This window comes from Rhopalosiphum maidis, chromosome 1 (genome assembly GCF_003676215.2).
Source record: "Rhopalosiphum maidis isolate BTI-1 chromosome 1, ASM367621v3, whole genome shotgun sequence".
Taxonomy (NCBI): Eukaryota; Metazoa; Arthropoda; class Insecta; order Hemiptera; family Aphididae; genus Rhopalosiphum; species Rhopalosiphum maidis.
Window position 1 is genome coordinate 38,500,606 of NC_040877.1, and position 15,668 is coordinate 38,516,273.

Sequence of the window (15,668 nt, forward strand, 5' to 3'; positions counted from 1 at the left end):
AATTGTTTTGGAATGTCTATTTATTCTTAAATGTTTTTTTCAATTTTTTACTTTTGATACTTTAAAGCAGCGGTTACCAAAGTTTTACAACCACGGCACCCTTGAGAAATAGTTTATATTTCATAGAACCTCTTTTTTTTTAAATAATTTTTAATATAATTAATCTAAATATAATACAAAACATTTAGGGAAACATTGGTCTAAAAGTCTAAAGTACCATAAATTCTATTTGCAACCAGAATTCACCCCTAAAATTGAAAATTGCATTTTTAAAACAAAACTATTTAATTGCCCCAAAAGGTGATGATTGATAAATCTACAACATTAATACACAATTCTTATTATGAAATATGTTTTATTGTGTACATTTTATAAAATATATTGTTGTGAATACAGTGAACCATAAATTCATAAGCTGGCACCTAACAGTCTATTGATCATCAGATAACATTATGTTAAATTAGAATAGCTTATAGCATTCAATAACTTTGCATCGCATTACACGAGGTACCATTACCAATATGATTAAAGTAGCTCTGCCTTTCTCTATTTGTATAAGTTTGTTTTACATTATTTAACTCGAGTCATATCCTTGTCCTCCTAAGTTAGAAAATATACAAACTGCATCTCTAACACTTACATAGGCTTTTCTTTGCAAATAGTCAATTTCCTTATAGGCAATGGCTAAAATATAAGCCATATTATACTTATCAAACCATTAACACTGAGACAGAACTAATTTGCTCACACTAAATATACATTGTTCTCACTATAATACATATTTTATAATATTGAAACGACTGTCAATAGGCTAACAATGTTAATCAAATCATAGGTATTTGAGGTATTTCCAATGAATTATTAAGAACTTCCAAACAATAATTACTAAAAATGTATTAATATATGTATTATACATATTATAATACATGTCATTTTATAAAAAAAGGTTTTAAATATTGACATTAAATGACAAACATGTATTCAAAAAAGTGATATTTATTTACCATTATATAAAAATAACTATCCTTTAATTGATTAGTTATAAAATAATGCATATAAAAAATATTTTTTAATAAAATGAAAATATAAATATAAAACAACATATTTTATAAAAATATTTCTTTCAAAAAGATTTACAATTATTAATACTATAACTATTGAACACATTACAATCATTCTTTGTTTGGAAAATATTTTTTAAAAACTAATTGGATCAAACATACATTTGATAAATAAAGATGTAGCACTACAAAATAGTTTAAATAATCGAAAAATAAAAAATGTTATTTTTACATAAATTATATTATATGGATTTAATAAAAAAATATCAGATCATTTATACAAAAATATTACTTATTAAATTATAAAAATTAAAAACAAACTTAATATCTAATTTGTATTTGATTGAAATGAAATCATAAATCATAATCCAAATCATATTTACTATAGTAAATACATGCGACACTAAATTTGAAAACGTATACTATAGTTTTTTGATGACAATTAAATTTTTAGAAATAAAAACTCCAAGACTATAGTTATTTTACCTGACATGTTGTCCATATTTAATAACATAAAACTTATATTAAGATGGTCCATGCTTAATTATAATAGATCAGCATTAATTATACAACATTAATTTAAATAAATAATTGTTTAAATAATAAATCTATTTGTAATTATATCATAATGGATGTTAAATAACTTTTCAGTGAATATAAAAATATAAACTAATATAAGTGATGATGAAATAAATCCCTCTAAATACATTCACTAAAAATTAAAATAGAATGTTTTTATATTATAACCACTTTAGTAAAATCTATTTGTTTTTTTATAATGAACATTGTTATTTTTCATTGAATACAACTAATTGAAAATTATATTGTCATAACTACAATAATTAAAATCACTTTAATCACAATATATTAATTATTACTTGTTAAAACAAGTAATTGAACATTAAATAATAATCTGAAAAACATTAACTATTATTTTATTATTTTTTTATACAAAACCAAAATAATAATAACTTATAATATTATAATTTCATATGAGATCTTACAATCAACTTTAATATTTCTTTGTTTTCAATTTCTATACATATTTTTGGTAACAAATAATAGTTTAAATATTGGTCAATAGACTAAATATTAAAACCTTAAAGGTACAAATAGTTATTCTGCTTACAACATTATTTATAATTTTATAACTGATGATATCATTTATAAAAAAACAATAAAATTTTAATAATTTTATTTTTTATACCAATGTATTAATTAAATGTCTGAATTGAAAGTTAATTGTTTTATTATTAAAAATATTTAATTAAATGACTAAGATGTGTTACAAAAATATGTTTTCAAGATTTTAACATAGATAAAACATTTAAGTTAATAAATATTTAAGCAATTAAATACTTAATAAAAGTGTATATTAAAATAAAAATTTGAATTATGTGATTTATATACAGAACCGATTAAAAAAAGTAAAAAATGTTAACAAACAATGATGTATTTCGTGACTTAAAAATACGACTAATAACTTAAATGTTTTCTTTTTAAAAAGTTACATTAATTAAAAAGTTAAATTTGTTTTTGAGTGCCAGCCTGTAGGTTTATAATTTTTATATATCACATAAATTGTAATTTATTAAATTATTTATTTATTCAGTAATTAGTGGGCATAATTCACACATATTTCAATAAAAATTAATAAATAAAAATGTATTTTGGTTTAGGTTAGAAATAGCAATAATGTAATATTTTAAGTATCGTGCATCACAATGTGTCATAAATCAAAATTAATATGTAATTAAAATAAACTTATTTAAACTTAATATAAATAAATTTAATACCTCAAACAAAATATTTGAATAATTTCCTGGACGGATAGTTTACTAATAAAAATTCTAATGTATAGAACAATTGAATTGGACGGAATAATGGTATACATGAAATATAGCTACTTAAGAGAGAAGGCACCTAAAAAGAAACATAAATCTACCATAACAAAATAACTTATTTTTCACTAACAAAAAACAATGGTACTCTTTCAATATGATATCTACTGCAGATTTAGCAGTTTAGTATGCTATCTAATCTATATACCAACATAAACTATATCATTTTTAAATTAAAATTAGGGTTCTTAAAAACATAAATTAAATTAGTTAGCGTTTCTGAGTCATGTTGATTATATGCAGTTTAACTGTGATTATTTATGTTATTATATAATTATTACTTCTTAATTATTAGTATGAATGTTTCAACTATTGTATCAACAAATCATTCAAAATAAAGAAATATGTGTATGTATTTTAAAAAATTATAATTTATTATCTATTGAAAATCAAACAATTTGTGGTGATGAATGGAAAGAAGTTTTTAAAAATAATAGGAAACAAAATTTAAAAAGAAACATTTGGAAAACCATATTTTTGCAATGTACATGAAAAATGTATTTGAATCATTCCTTAGAGCTGTAAGAAATACATATATATAACACAAACTACTAATAAAAAAAATTGACAAAGTAAAAATACTGCATTATAAAGGTGAGACAATTTTTTTTTTGTGTGTAGCATATTAAATCAACAATTACGGAAGATAAAATAATAAATATTCATATTAAATAGCATATTGAATGAGTACCAAAACAATGGACGGAATCATAGAAGTATCCCTACACATCTAAAAGGGCAGAATTCTCAACAAATTTAGCTCAATACAAAACATTTAAAAATACAACATTAATAAACTATTATAAAATCAATAATAGTTTAAAGTTTAAACCTGAGTTTGTGGTACTGGTTTTTCATTTATGGCCATGGGATGATCTCGCATAGAAGCTGCACTGTTTGTTCTTAAAGTACTAGCAGATGCAGTTTTTTTGGGTGAAGCATGTAATGTCTTAATAGGGGCATCATGATATTCATAAATATTACTGGTCACACTACGATTATCAATGCCTTGATGGCTCATTGCCATTGGTTCTTCTCTAACAACTAATACATCACCATTATAGTAACGATCTTTAGTTCTAAAAAAAAAATTGAAAAAAACATTTTATTTACATGCTCAAATTAATTCAATAAAGTATAATTAATAAACTTACTTCTTTGCATTACACCACAATATGCAAAGTATTACTGTCAGAGCAATTAAAATCATATTGAGGCCAGATAGACCCCAGAATGCCACTTGAATTGGAGTTTTAGGTTCCCACCAAAACTAAATATAAAAGAATAATTATAAATACATATAAAATAATCCGGTATTCACTAATTCATTATTTATATGGATAGTAGGGCCAGTCATTAAAGAACGCCAAATAAGGTATTTAAACTTGAAAGCAATAACAAATCATTCAATTTTAAACGATTCTAAGTAAAACTAATGCAAACACAAAAAGGTTTAAGGATTTATCATCAAAAAAAAAGGTTATGGTTATATTTCTTCAACATATTTTAAAAACTAGTAATGTATAAAAAAAAAATAGAGCAATCCCATAACATTTTACTTTCTCAATGTATTTCCAAAAGCGTAATTATTTAACAAATAGCTCTTTTGTTCCGCTCAGAACCTAAGTACATATTAAAAATCACTTACCTCTGTGGTTGGAGGATATGTTGGTACAATAATACCAATAACAGTAGGTAAATATTCTGACCAAAATGCTGATTCCATTTGTCTATAATTTTGTTTAATAGTTGTATTATATGTTGAATTTATATTTAAGTATTTTAGATCACTTTTCAATGCCATATCAAAGTGTATTCCTAAAATCTGAGATTGGCTTGGATTTCTAAAAAAAAAAAACATAAAAAATAATATTATTACTATAGAAATAAGCAAAAGAAGAATTGATTTTAAAGGTGGTTAGGGTAGTACACATAAATATATTTATCCTAGGGTTGCCAACTGGCTGGAATATTTATTTAAAAGCCAGTTGCTACCATAAACCTATCACCGTATTATATAGAGGTCTATATAGAGGTATATAGACCTCTAATGTAAATTAAGTATTAAATAAAAATGTATAGAAAATTATAACTTTTTTTTTTCCCTCGAGCTGGTATAGAAAATACATCTCTAATTGGTCCATTAATAAAGCAAATAATTAATATTAAGATAGAAAATACTAAATAGATTATTTAAATAATAACAAACCCATAAGTGGCAAAATTGGTATAAGCCTTCATAAAAAAATGACTCATATTACGATCATTGTCAGACCATTTTCTTTTATCCACAACTGGAATACGAGGAAAAAACTCTAAAAATTAACATAATTTAAGTTATGTTTACTGAAATATAAAATAAATAGAAACAACATACCACTATCCATAAAAGGTGCACCTGTCAAGAAATAATATTCAGTGTCATGTGAGTACAGTCTCCATTCAGGTAAAGGAATACTTGTTACGGTAGTATTTAAAACATACATATACACTGGTACATTTTCAGCTACAAGTAATTTAGAAATTTCATCATGTGGAGCAACAAACAAAAAATCTGACAACATCTAAAAATAAAAGTATATTTAAGATTAATTAAAATGTCTAGATTATTTAGTTTGAAGTGAATTGAAATTATCTTACATTTATATACTGTGTTCTTATTGAATCTGGATTATTTGGATCAGGCCAATAAGTATACAAGTATTTTATAGCTTGATAAACTCCAGATGGATTTAATGTATAATTATACTGAAGAACTAATTCTTTAACTTTGTTATTAAAGAACTCTTCAGTCACTGTATATGTTTTATTATTAACTGTCAATGAAAATGGCATTGGTAAAATAATTATTATGCATGAACAATTTAATTTATAATCTTACATAATATATATGCTGCTTCTTGAGTGGTGACACCACTCAAGTATCTGAGATCCTTGTTAAAATGACCTAACTGAATAGCACTTTTTACTGATTCATTGATGAAATGCCAATCTGACTGTTGCCAACCATCATACCAATCACTTTTAGGCACCAAAAATTCATTATCAATTATTGGTCCCCAAGCATTAAAACCAATTTGAGGCTAAATAAATATAATAAAACAATTTTAAATCTATTTATTTATAAATGTTTTTTTTTAAATAAATTACCTTAAATTCTGATCCGAGTTCCAAAAAGCTCCTACCGCGCTTCAGACAATCAACAATTTTCCACGTAGATTCAGTACTGCAGCCAATATGAGCTGCATACACTTTAGTTGTATTTAAAGCCCTCCATCTATCTTTTATAAGTGCCCAATCTGCAAGAGCTGAACCACTCTAGAAAATAAAGTATTTATTATAAGCAATGTAAACAAACTTTAATCACAAGAGTAAATATAAAAATTACATAATAAATTATGACTAATAGCTAAGCAAGTATGTATTAAAAATACTATTTATTTATTATTATAATCAGTAGAATTTCATATTAGTCATATTTTATATGAATCAGATACATAATTTTTTTGTTATATCATCCAATTTATTGATAAGTGTAATGTTCTATGTAACATTAAATTGAATAGGTAATTATAATGAATATTGCTACAAATTGAATTCTATTTTTTTTTCTAATACCTCAACATACTAATACATTTTTAAAAATTATTTTTCAAAACACCTATACTTTTGTATAATACTAAGCTAATTTTATATTTATTTGCTATAGTTAGTAAGTAAACAAATATAGTTTAATTAACACATTTTCTTACCTGGGCAATAACTTTAGATACCATAAAACTAGTCTTGGGATTAACCATTAACAATCCTGCTGATGCAGCACCTGCATCTGGTCCGAACAAAGTAATTGATTTTCGATCACCGTTGAAAAATTCAATATTGTCATATACCCAACGTAAGGCCATAGCTTGATCCATAAGCCCATAGTTACCAGGAGAATTTTCATCACACGTACTCAAAAATCCTTCAAAATTAAAATATTATTGCAACAATTTTAAATAATTTATTTTTGTATTACCTAAGGCTCCTAATCTATAATTAATAGTTACAACAACAACGTTATAAAATGCTGCCATCATATGTCCATGAAAAGAATTTGATGAGCCATGAACAAAATCGCCACCATGTATGTAAAACATGACTGGATACGGTTTAGCTGGAGCCACACCCGTCTGCATGACCATACAGTTTAAAAAAAAAACAATAAATTGTATATTAAATATTGAACAAATTATTGCAATAATTGATTTTGTTTACCGATGGCATGAATATATTTAAAAATAAACAGTCTTCGTCTACTTTTGGCACGCCTTTGGTAATACCAGTATAAATAGCTGGCTGTGGGCATGCAGCTCCAAAATCAACTGCTTGATGTGACTGCCAACCTTTATGGGGTCGTGGTGGCTAAACAGTAGTATAACATAAGTTATAAGTATACCATCAATAATTTTACTTTATAAGTACAAGAAGTCAAAAAAATTTATCATAAAACATACACGAAATCTTCCTTCATTAATTGGTGGCGCTGCATATGGTATGCCTAAGAACACAGCTACTTCAGCTTGTTTTCGCTCAACAGGTGTTTGAAAAGGTCTATAACCATTCTCAGGTAGAGGGTTGTCATAAAGATGAACTTTAAATCCCTGAACTTGACCATATTTTGTGGACACAAATACGTCTCTTTCCAATTGTTTTGAATCAGTTCTCTCTTTTCCCTGTAAATCTAGTCGCCACCGACCCAGTATCCCAGGAAGCAATAGCATATCATCACTCTAAAATTAATAGTTGATAAATTAGTAAGTCAAAGTGAAACTATAGCAAAATATATTTCAGTAAAACTAAAAAATAGATGTCATTTATTATGTGTGCAAAACCAAAGTTAATAGGTATTGACACTCACTGCATAATTTTGTCCATTGGGTCGATATGACGGCGTTCCAGGACGACCGGGTTGATTATATGGCTGTCGATTCTGGTAGCCGTTCTGCTGATAGTTGTTCTGTTGACCGTATTGGTCTAGTAGCGGGTTATAAGGATTGGCCGATTGTGGCAAATTCCGATCATATGCATTCTGTGAGGGCGGATAATTTTGGCTATTGTATATTTGATACCTGTAATCCTGGCCATTTGAAAGCGTGATCACAGATAATATAAATACAAGAGCAGTAGACAGGGCGTGACACTGAGCAAATAACATAACAAATTTTGTAGATGCAATCACCAGAGAAACACTACACCATCAGCGGACATCTGAACTACAATAGACCGATTTGAATAGTATACACATAACGGTCTCACACAATTAATAGCGGATTATCCAAAAAACATAGAAAGGTGCGTGAGAAAATTTATCAATTACGGTTTGTGAACGTTAAAAAAATCAAAACTATTTCATATTCTGCATTAATTGTTATTGTTATTTTATTATAGTAAGACTTGCCCATTTGCCATCTTCTTAACATTTTATACCAGAGTAGCCAACAATAAGTTGATACCATCATATCGTTGTTCGAGTCACACTGATAATATTATGGATACTAAATTGATAATGTACAATAAAAAACTTACCGTATAAATAGATAATAAAGAACAACAGGCGTCTTTTTGAGACAGTATTTTCCAACTAGTGTTCCTCGGAACCTAAGGGTTCCATCAGCCGGTGCCGAGGGTTCCGTGAGAAATTTGGAAAAATATAAATTAATTAATAATACTTTTGATTTGAATTATGATTCTAACATAGAATAACTCCAAAAATTAAATGGAGGCTCCACAAAACGTTCAAGGTCCTGCAAAGGTTTCGCAAGTAAAAGAAGTTGGGAAACACTGGATTAAGATATCTACTCTTTAGGAACGAGGCACCTACATTTGCGTACCTAAAATTCTAAATTGTAAATTTTGGCCCGCTCGGCCACATCACAATAATGTAAAATATGTCGAAAAAAAATTAATATTGCCTTGCTCGATATTTATGCGTACCAAAAAAAAAATTGAAATGACGCCCCTGATCTAAATGTTATAAACATAGGCGTGACCTATCCATTCTTTATTAATGACAGTATGACCGTATAGTGGCGTATACGCCAAACGAGTCTACGATTATAACACTATACGACCCTCTCATGACCAGGGTTCGGGACTTAAAGCATTTACATATTTTTTATTTATTCAAAAAAATAACAGTGTGCGAAATAAATTCATTTATCGATGCCGAGATATCCAATCTAAAATTTGAATGTGCTAGTACACATTAATAGTACTTTTTTGCATATTTTGAAAAAAATTTCAAATTTTAAACAAAAACTTATCTATATTTACATTATTATTATTTATTTATTTATTTTAGAAACAAGAATACTGAGCTCCACTGAGACTCAGATTTTAAGCAATATTTTTGTTTTAAATTATTTATAAATTTTTAATGTATTTTTTATTTTTACTTGGTATTAATACTAATGTTTAAATGCATATGTTAGCGCATGTACTGAGAATGTATGAGTCATTTAAATATTGAACAAAATAAGTAAGAAATAAAAAGTCAAACCTAAAGACATCACAGTACGTACTGTATGTAGGACACTAATAGCAGTAATATCTATAAAGAAAGAACACAAGATAATAGTTTTATTTATAATTTACACAATTGCGATGTGCGAAGGTGTTATTATTATAACTGTAAGATTATGTCTAATTTCGTAACTTTAGGATCACTTCGTGATAATTAAAATACTTAAAAATAGGTAACCTGCAGTTTTGCTGTTCAGCAAACGATAAGACACGACTATTTTTATTTCTATTCAAATCAAAACTTTAATTAGGTATGTAAAAGTATTATCATGCTGAAATAGATATTTTATTATTGAAATGTGAAACAATTGATTTCTTTATTACAATTATTATTCAAAAACATGACTTGATCAATCTTTATTCATTTTTAAAATTTTTTTTTTTTGAACTGTTTTAAAAAATATGTTCAACAAAATGGCTACCTCAAAAATTTAAAATTTTTAAATGCATAAAAAAATTTTTTGACATTCAATCAGAATTTTCATACTTACTACTATGAAAAAACCATCGTTTAAAAATATTAATTTTTTATGGAGATTTTAAGGTTAATACGGGACTTTTGGGACATACTGTACAATTAACCATATAAATTATTTATTTACTTTTATATAAATATAATATTGTCTTTATGTAAATAGTCTGATAAGTAGATTTGAACACTTAATACGACACCCCCGAAACCTAATAAAATGCAACCTAACATACAAGATTTTTTTATCTATATAGCAATACAAATACGAAAAATAGTCGCCTGACTTTGACAGCTATAGTTAATCAACTTCACATACATATGAATTATACAACTTAGATATTGTATTCTTAGATTAAATATTTATAATGTTGTATAATAATATTAGCAAAATTACCATAATAGTATAATGAAGTAAAAAAAAAATTTTAAAATATCTTTTGTTATTTAATTGAATATTTCTGTTAGTATCTACATGAATAAAAATGTAATCTACTTACAATTCATGCCTACTTATAAATATTATCTTTTATTATTTATCTTTCATTTATCTTATTCAAATCATCATCTCTTCTCTACAGTATTATGATAAGTAATAATATCTATTAAGATCTCAAAAATTAAGTTAGATGGAAAAAAGTCATTACCTTTCATTCATCCAAATTCAAAATTTCTAACAGACAACTAAAAAGTGCTGCATCCCAAACGGCTCCCGTCCATTGTTTGCTTATTCCAAAACGGCGCCCGTCGAAAAAGGTTTTACGAACAGATAAATTCAAAACGGCTCCTGTCGAGAATAATTAAAAAACAGGTAAATTACCAAACTGCTAACGGTGATACTGGTATACTAACTTGAGCTCCTCTAAGTCTCTAGTATAAATAAACAAATTTAACAATCTTTTATATCAAAACAATAATTAATAATTTTGTTATCTATATTTAGTATATAATAATTTACCTATATTTTAAATTTTTATATATATATAAATATTTTACATTTTAATTAAATTTTTACATTTAATTCACAATAATACAAAAGTATATGTTTTTTATATAATCTTTATAATTTACTTAGTGTTTACCAACACATTTTTAACCATCTCTTTTAAGACAGTCCTAAGTCTATATGAAGTGGGAAGAAATTTGTGTTGTAAAAAACCGGAGCCATTTAGGAATTAACCTTTTTGAAAAATGGGAGCCGAATGAGCTACGTCCCTAAAAAGATACTTAATAAATACTTACTCTACTATACATTACAGCCCAAATACCTCTTGACCTTATTATTTATCGAGTGGCATTACTGAATACTTCCCTGTCTTTCATTCTAATAGTAGGTATATATATAAATTCTTAACCACAAAAATTACTTATTATACATAAACTTGTATAGTTTTTAATTATTTTTACAATAGAAAAAATATATATGTATATATATATTTAAAAGTAATACATATTATATCATCAATATAATAGGTATATTGCGATTATACACACATTATTTTGTAATTATTATATTTTATTTTTTGATTATAAAAACATTAATTTAATAAATATCATGATTCCAAAACAAATTTATATAATAATTAATTAATAAATATGTTATAAACTTTATATTGAATTCAGAAAAATATATTAACAATATTTTTCATATTTATTCAAATAATATTGGTGTGGGCAGTAAACTATTTAAATTTTGAAAGTGCACACTGTATCAAAATAAATTTAACAATATACAAGAACAAAAACAGTATTGAACAATGGTATTCTACATTTAAATTTTAGTTCCTAATCAGCAGATAACAGATATTTGTTCATTCTCCCATACTCAATTTGTATAGTTATGATAGGCTTCAGAGCTAACCAATTTGTTCCTTGAATGTCAGAACTTCAATTCCTTAATGGCTTGTGGGAGATCTGGAAGTTTCATATCCTTCAACTGTTGTGGTATATTCATGTTTTTCATAGCCGACACAGCTCTAGATGGAGCACCAGCAAGACCAGCCTAAATAATATTATAATAAATTAAATAATGATCTTATTCAAAAATTAAAACTATCATAAATTCTTAATTGATTAAAATTGTTCATACTTCTTGTTTCTCCAATTTGTTTTGTTCTTCTATCCTTGAAAGTATTTCGGTCATATTAGTTTCTAAAACCATTCCACCCATCACTAATTCATTTAAAATGTAATGAATCTAAAAATATATATTTAAGTTGCTTAGATGTTTACACAACAAATTAATTATAGCCAAATTCATTTAGATCAAGTGACTTAAAGAACCAAATTGTTGCACTCTAATTTCTTGGTATACCCGGATTTTTTTTTTAACAAATTTATGTATTATTAAAATTATAAATTGATTAGGTAATTTGAAATAAAATTGTATAAAGCAAAATGTTCATAAACATTATTTGGACGTTATTAATTATTACATTATGATTTTTTTTAAACAAGTATACTGTTAAAATTATTTTTAAATTTGTAAATTGATTTATTTGAAATTAATATTATATTAAGCATAACTTGCAGAAACACAGTGGCATATTTAAACCAGGGCTATAGCTGTGGAAACCCCAAGACACCTCAACTCCAAGTTGGGGCAAACCACTAGACAATTATTATTTTTTTAGAGCCTTTTTTAAGGCTTAATTATGCTGTTCTTTTTGTGATTGAAATAAAATTTGTATTCAATTGGAATAAATTATAAGTTTGTTATAAGTCAATGGGAGAACCAGTTTTTGTTCAAAATTTCATTGAAAATAACAGTTATTTCCTGATTATCATTGTAACTCGCAACAAAATAAACATGAGACTAATAGAAAACTAATTTAATTAATTAATTATAATTGTTATATTCACAATAGTGTTGTATCTTGTATATTTATAAACAATTTTGAGTGTATTTCAAACTTAGGATATTAGGATAATATTAGGTAAATATATTGGATAAACATCAATTTCACTTAAAAAAATATTCAAAACAACTACCTATAGAAAAATGCTTAAAATGCTTTTAACATAATGATGGTTGAGTTATAGCTTTATAGGTATTATCGTTTTATGTATACATTATAGATAATTGTTTATCAATAATAATATTACCTTATCGACATGAAATATAAGATCAAGCTCACAAACATTTTCAAAGCATTTATCAAGTGTTTCAACAAATACTTGAATTAAATCAAGAATACCAAGTTCTGATTCTGATGAGTCTACACAAAACACGAAATATAGTGTAGCATAATGACGATAAATCAGTTTGTAATCTGATCCTCCGATGAGACTAAAAATTAAAATTAAATATTCTTAAAATAAACTACAATGAAATTGAAATAATGGTTATTTAAATATTAAACTTCAAAATTACCTTCCACCTTCAAGAAAGTTGCAAACATTGTCATCTCGTTTGGAAACCAATTGAAATGTTTCCTTAATAATTTGCTGTTGCATGTCTTCATTCTAATTTCAATTTTTTCAATAAATCAACAAGTAATTATGCACTGAATATTATATTATTAATTTAATTAAGTAGATACTTACAAAATATTGATAGAATTTAGAAAGTCTAGGCTTTCCATAGTTATTAAACACCAATATTGCTTTGATCATAACTATTACTTATTCTAAGAACTCTTAACTGATATTTATATTAATATTAATAAAATAATGGATCAAATTCGACCATGAACAAATTAATAAGCAATGTGTGATCATTTTAATTAAATAGACAATATTTTACTAAATATTCCATAGTAGAATAATGCAATACAATTCTAATCTGATAATCCAGATATTCAGACAAATCAAATAAGTAATAACAAGTTCAGAGTTCAGAATACACAGATTTCAGTTCTATGTACAAAAATAAGGAATCTAAATAGCATTTCATGCTGAAAATATTAAACTAATAATATGAGCACGGTCTTAGAACTTCCTAATCCTAAGATATTAGATCCGTGGATGTGAGTATGTGACATGTGTTATCTCTTATCTATATTTATCAATTATTGTTGAAACAGTATAACCACTTCTTTAAAATAAATAGTTTTTTAGTATTTCAATACATTTTTTTTAAGTACTAATTGCAGAAGCTCCAAAATACAAAAAGTCAATAGAGTACTTGACACTTGAGTGACTCAAGTTGAGTCTAAATAATACATAAGAATAAATATTTCATTCATTCTTTGTACTCATTAACTAGGTACCGAACCGTTTTCAATAAAAGTTATAACAATAAATAGTTATTTTAACTTTAGTAGTTTATTACATCAATAAATTCCTCGAGACTCTGGCCACTCTGGGAGGGTTTGTAGGTAGTAGGTACTGCTTAGTGTTTGTACATAAACATATTAAGAACCAATTATTAATATGTCTATAGCTTGTAGCTTTGTTTTATCCACCCATAAAGGACACTGTAAGCGTAAGGTGGTTACTGATTCACTTATGAATTTCGTTTAGCTTACAAAAATTGAATATTTTTTATTTACGTATGCATGCAGTACCCACGGGTTGCCATTGATAAATATAATAATTAATAACAAATTATAAAATGATTACATATAATTTTCTGTATCGTACTATATTTTGTCATTTAGATTAATAAAGTGCCAAAGCGATATTCCTTATAAATGTACAACTGAGTAATAACAACTATTATAATATATTATAAAGTCAGTCAGGTTGAATTTTAACAAAAATAACTTCAAATATTTCAACTGAAATAGTTAAAACCACTATAGAAACCATACACAATCCCGTAATTATATTACTCGGATTATAATATCTCAATAATGTAGTAAGTAGGTACACCGTTTTGAACTAATTGCCAGAAACATTTGCACATATATTATTATTTGAGATCTGGACAGGTTGTAACTTTGTAAAAGTTGTAAGAGTATTAGAATAGAAGCCATTGGTCACAACTATTATAAAATATAAAATGTAAAATGTGGCTGACTTAGCTAAGACAGTGAATAGAATCAAAAAAATACTCAACCGATTTTGTCGGTTCATAAAAGTTTAGATAATAGATAGAACCGGTTATTTTAAGATGACTTCCTTCAGACTTGCCTGCTGTAGTGCTGTCAATAATATATAAATCATAACCACATATTTATTTATTTCTATTAGCAAATTGGTCACTTCGGAAAAAAATTACTTATTACCCAGTTATTAGTTTATTACTATCAACCACAGGTAGATTGCGCTGCGCATCTCGATTTAAATTATCCCTGTCACCCTGACTCTGATCATATTTCCTGCAAAAGCATTATTCTGCATCTAAATAGTACTTCGATAAATATATTTACTATAGTGATCGAAGTATTCGAAGTTAATTACTGACTTGTGCATGCGTGTACATAAATATCTTTATCTGTGCAATAAGACTATTTAAAAATTAATAATCTATTTATAGTCCTATTATTTTCTCGAAAATAAAGAGTATGTTCGCCTTAAATAAGTCAACCAATTTTTTAAATTTTTAAGATAGAGGAACCGGTGCTAAATAAATAGAATTGAAAGTATCTACTTGACGTAACGCAAATATGTCAATTCCCAACTAAAGGAGGTAAAAAGAATTGTATGGTGGTTATCTTGCAAAGTATATGTTTTTGAAAAGGTATCGTACATTAAAGCATTTAAAGTTGGATCCAACTAGAGTTTTAC

At 26.1% G+C, this 15,668-nt stretch overlaps 2 protein-coding genes across 2 annotated transcripts; both read right to left on the reverse strand.

Moving 5' to 3' along the window:
* Positions 1–2,822: 2,822 nt before the first annotated feature.
* LOC113549792 (neuroligin-4, X-linked) lies at positions 2,823–8,381 on the reverse strand. Its single transcript, XM_026951255.1, has 13 exons — positions 7,863–8,381; positions 7,459–7,734; positions 7,220–7,366; positions 6,981–7,134; positions 6,715–6,926; positions 6,113–6,280; positions 5,844–6,045; positions 5,603–5,778; positions 5,340–5,526; positions 5,172–5,277; positions 4,611–4,806; positions 4,117–4,232; positions 2,823–4,041 (listed from the first exon to the last, which is right to left on the reverse strand). Exons 1-13 carry the CDS (start codon positions 8,157–8,159, stop codon positions 3,789–3,791), a joined length of 2,490 nt encoding a protein of 829 aa, XP_026807056.1. The 5' UTR covers positions 8,160–8,381; the 3' UTR covers positions 2,823–3,788.
* A 3,112-nt stretch (positions 8,382–11,493) lies between these two features.
* On the reverse strand, positions 11,494–13,963 carry LOC113548404 (AP-3 complex subunit sigma-1). Its single transcript, XM_026949269.1, has 5 exons — positions 13,542–13,963; positions 13,369–13,460; positions 13,101–13,284; positions 12,085–12,192; positions 11,494–11,997 (listed from the first exon to the last, which is right to left on the reverse strand). Exons 1-5 carry the CDS (start codon positions 13,608–13,610, stop codon positions 11,875–11,877), a joined length of 576 nt encoding a protein of 191 aa, XP_026805070.1. The 5' UTR covers positions 13,611–13,963; the 3' UTR covers positions 11,494–11,874.
* Positions 13,964–15,668: the final 1,705 nt, after the last annotated feature.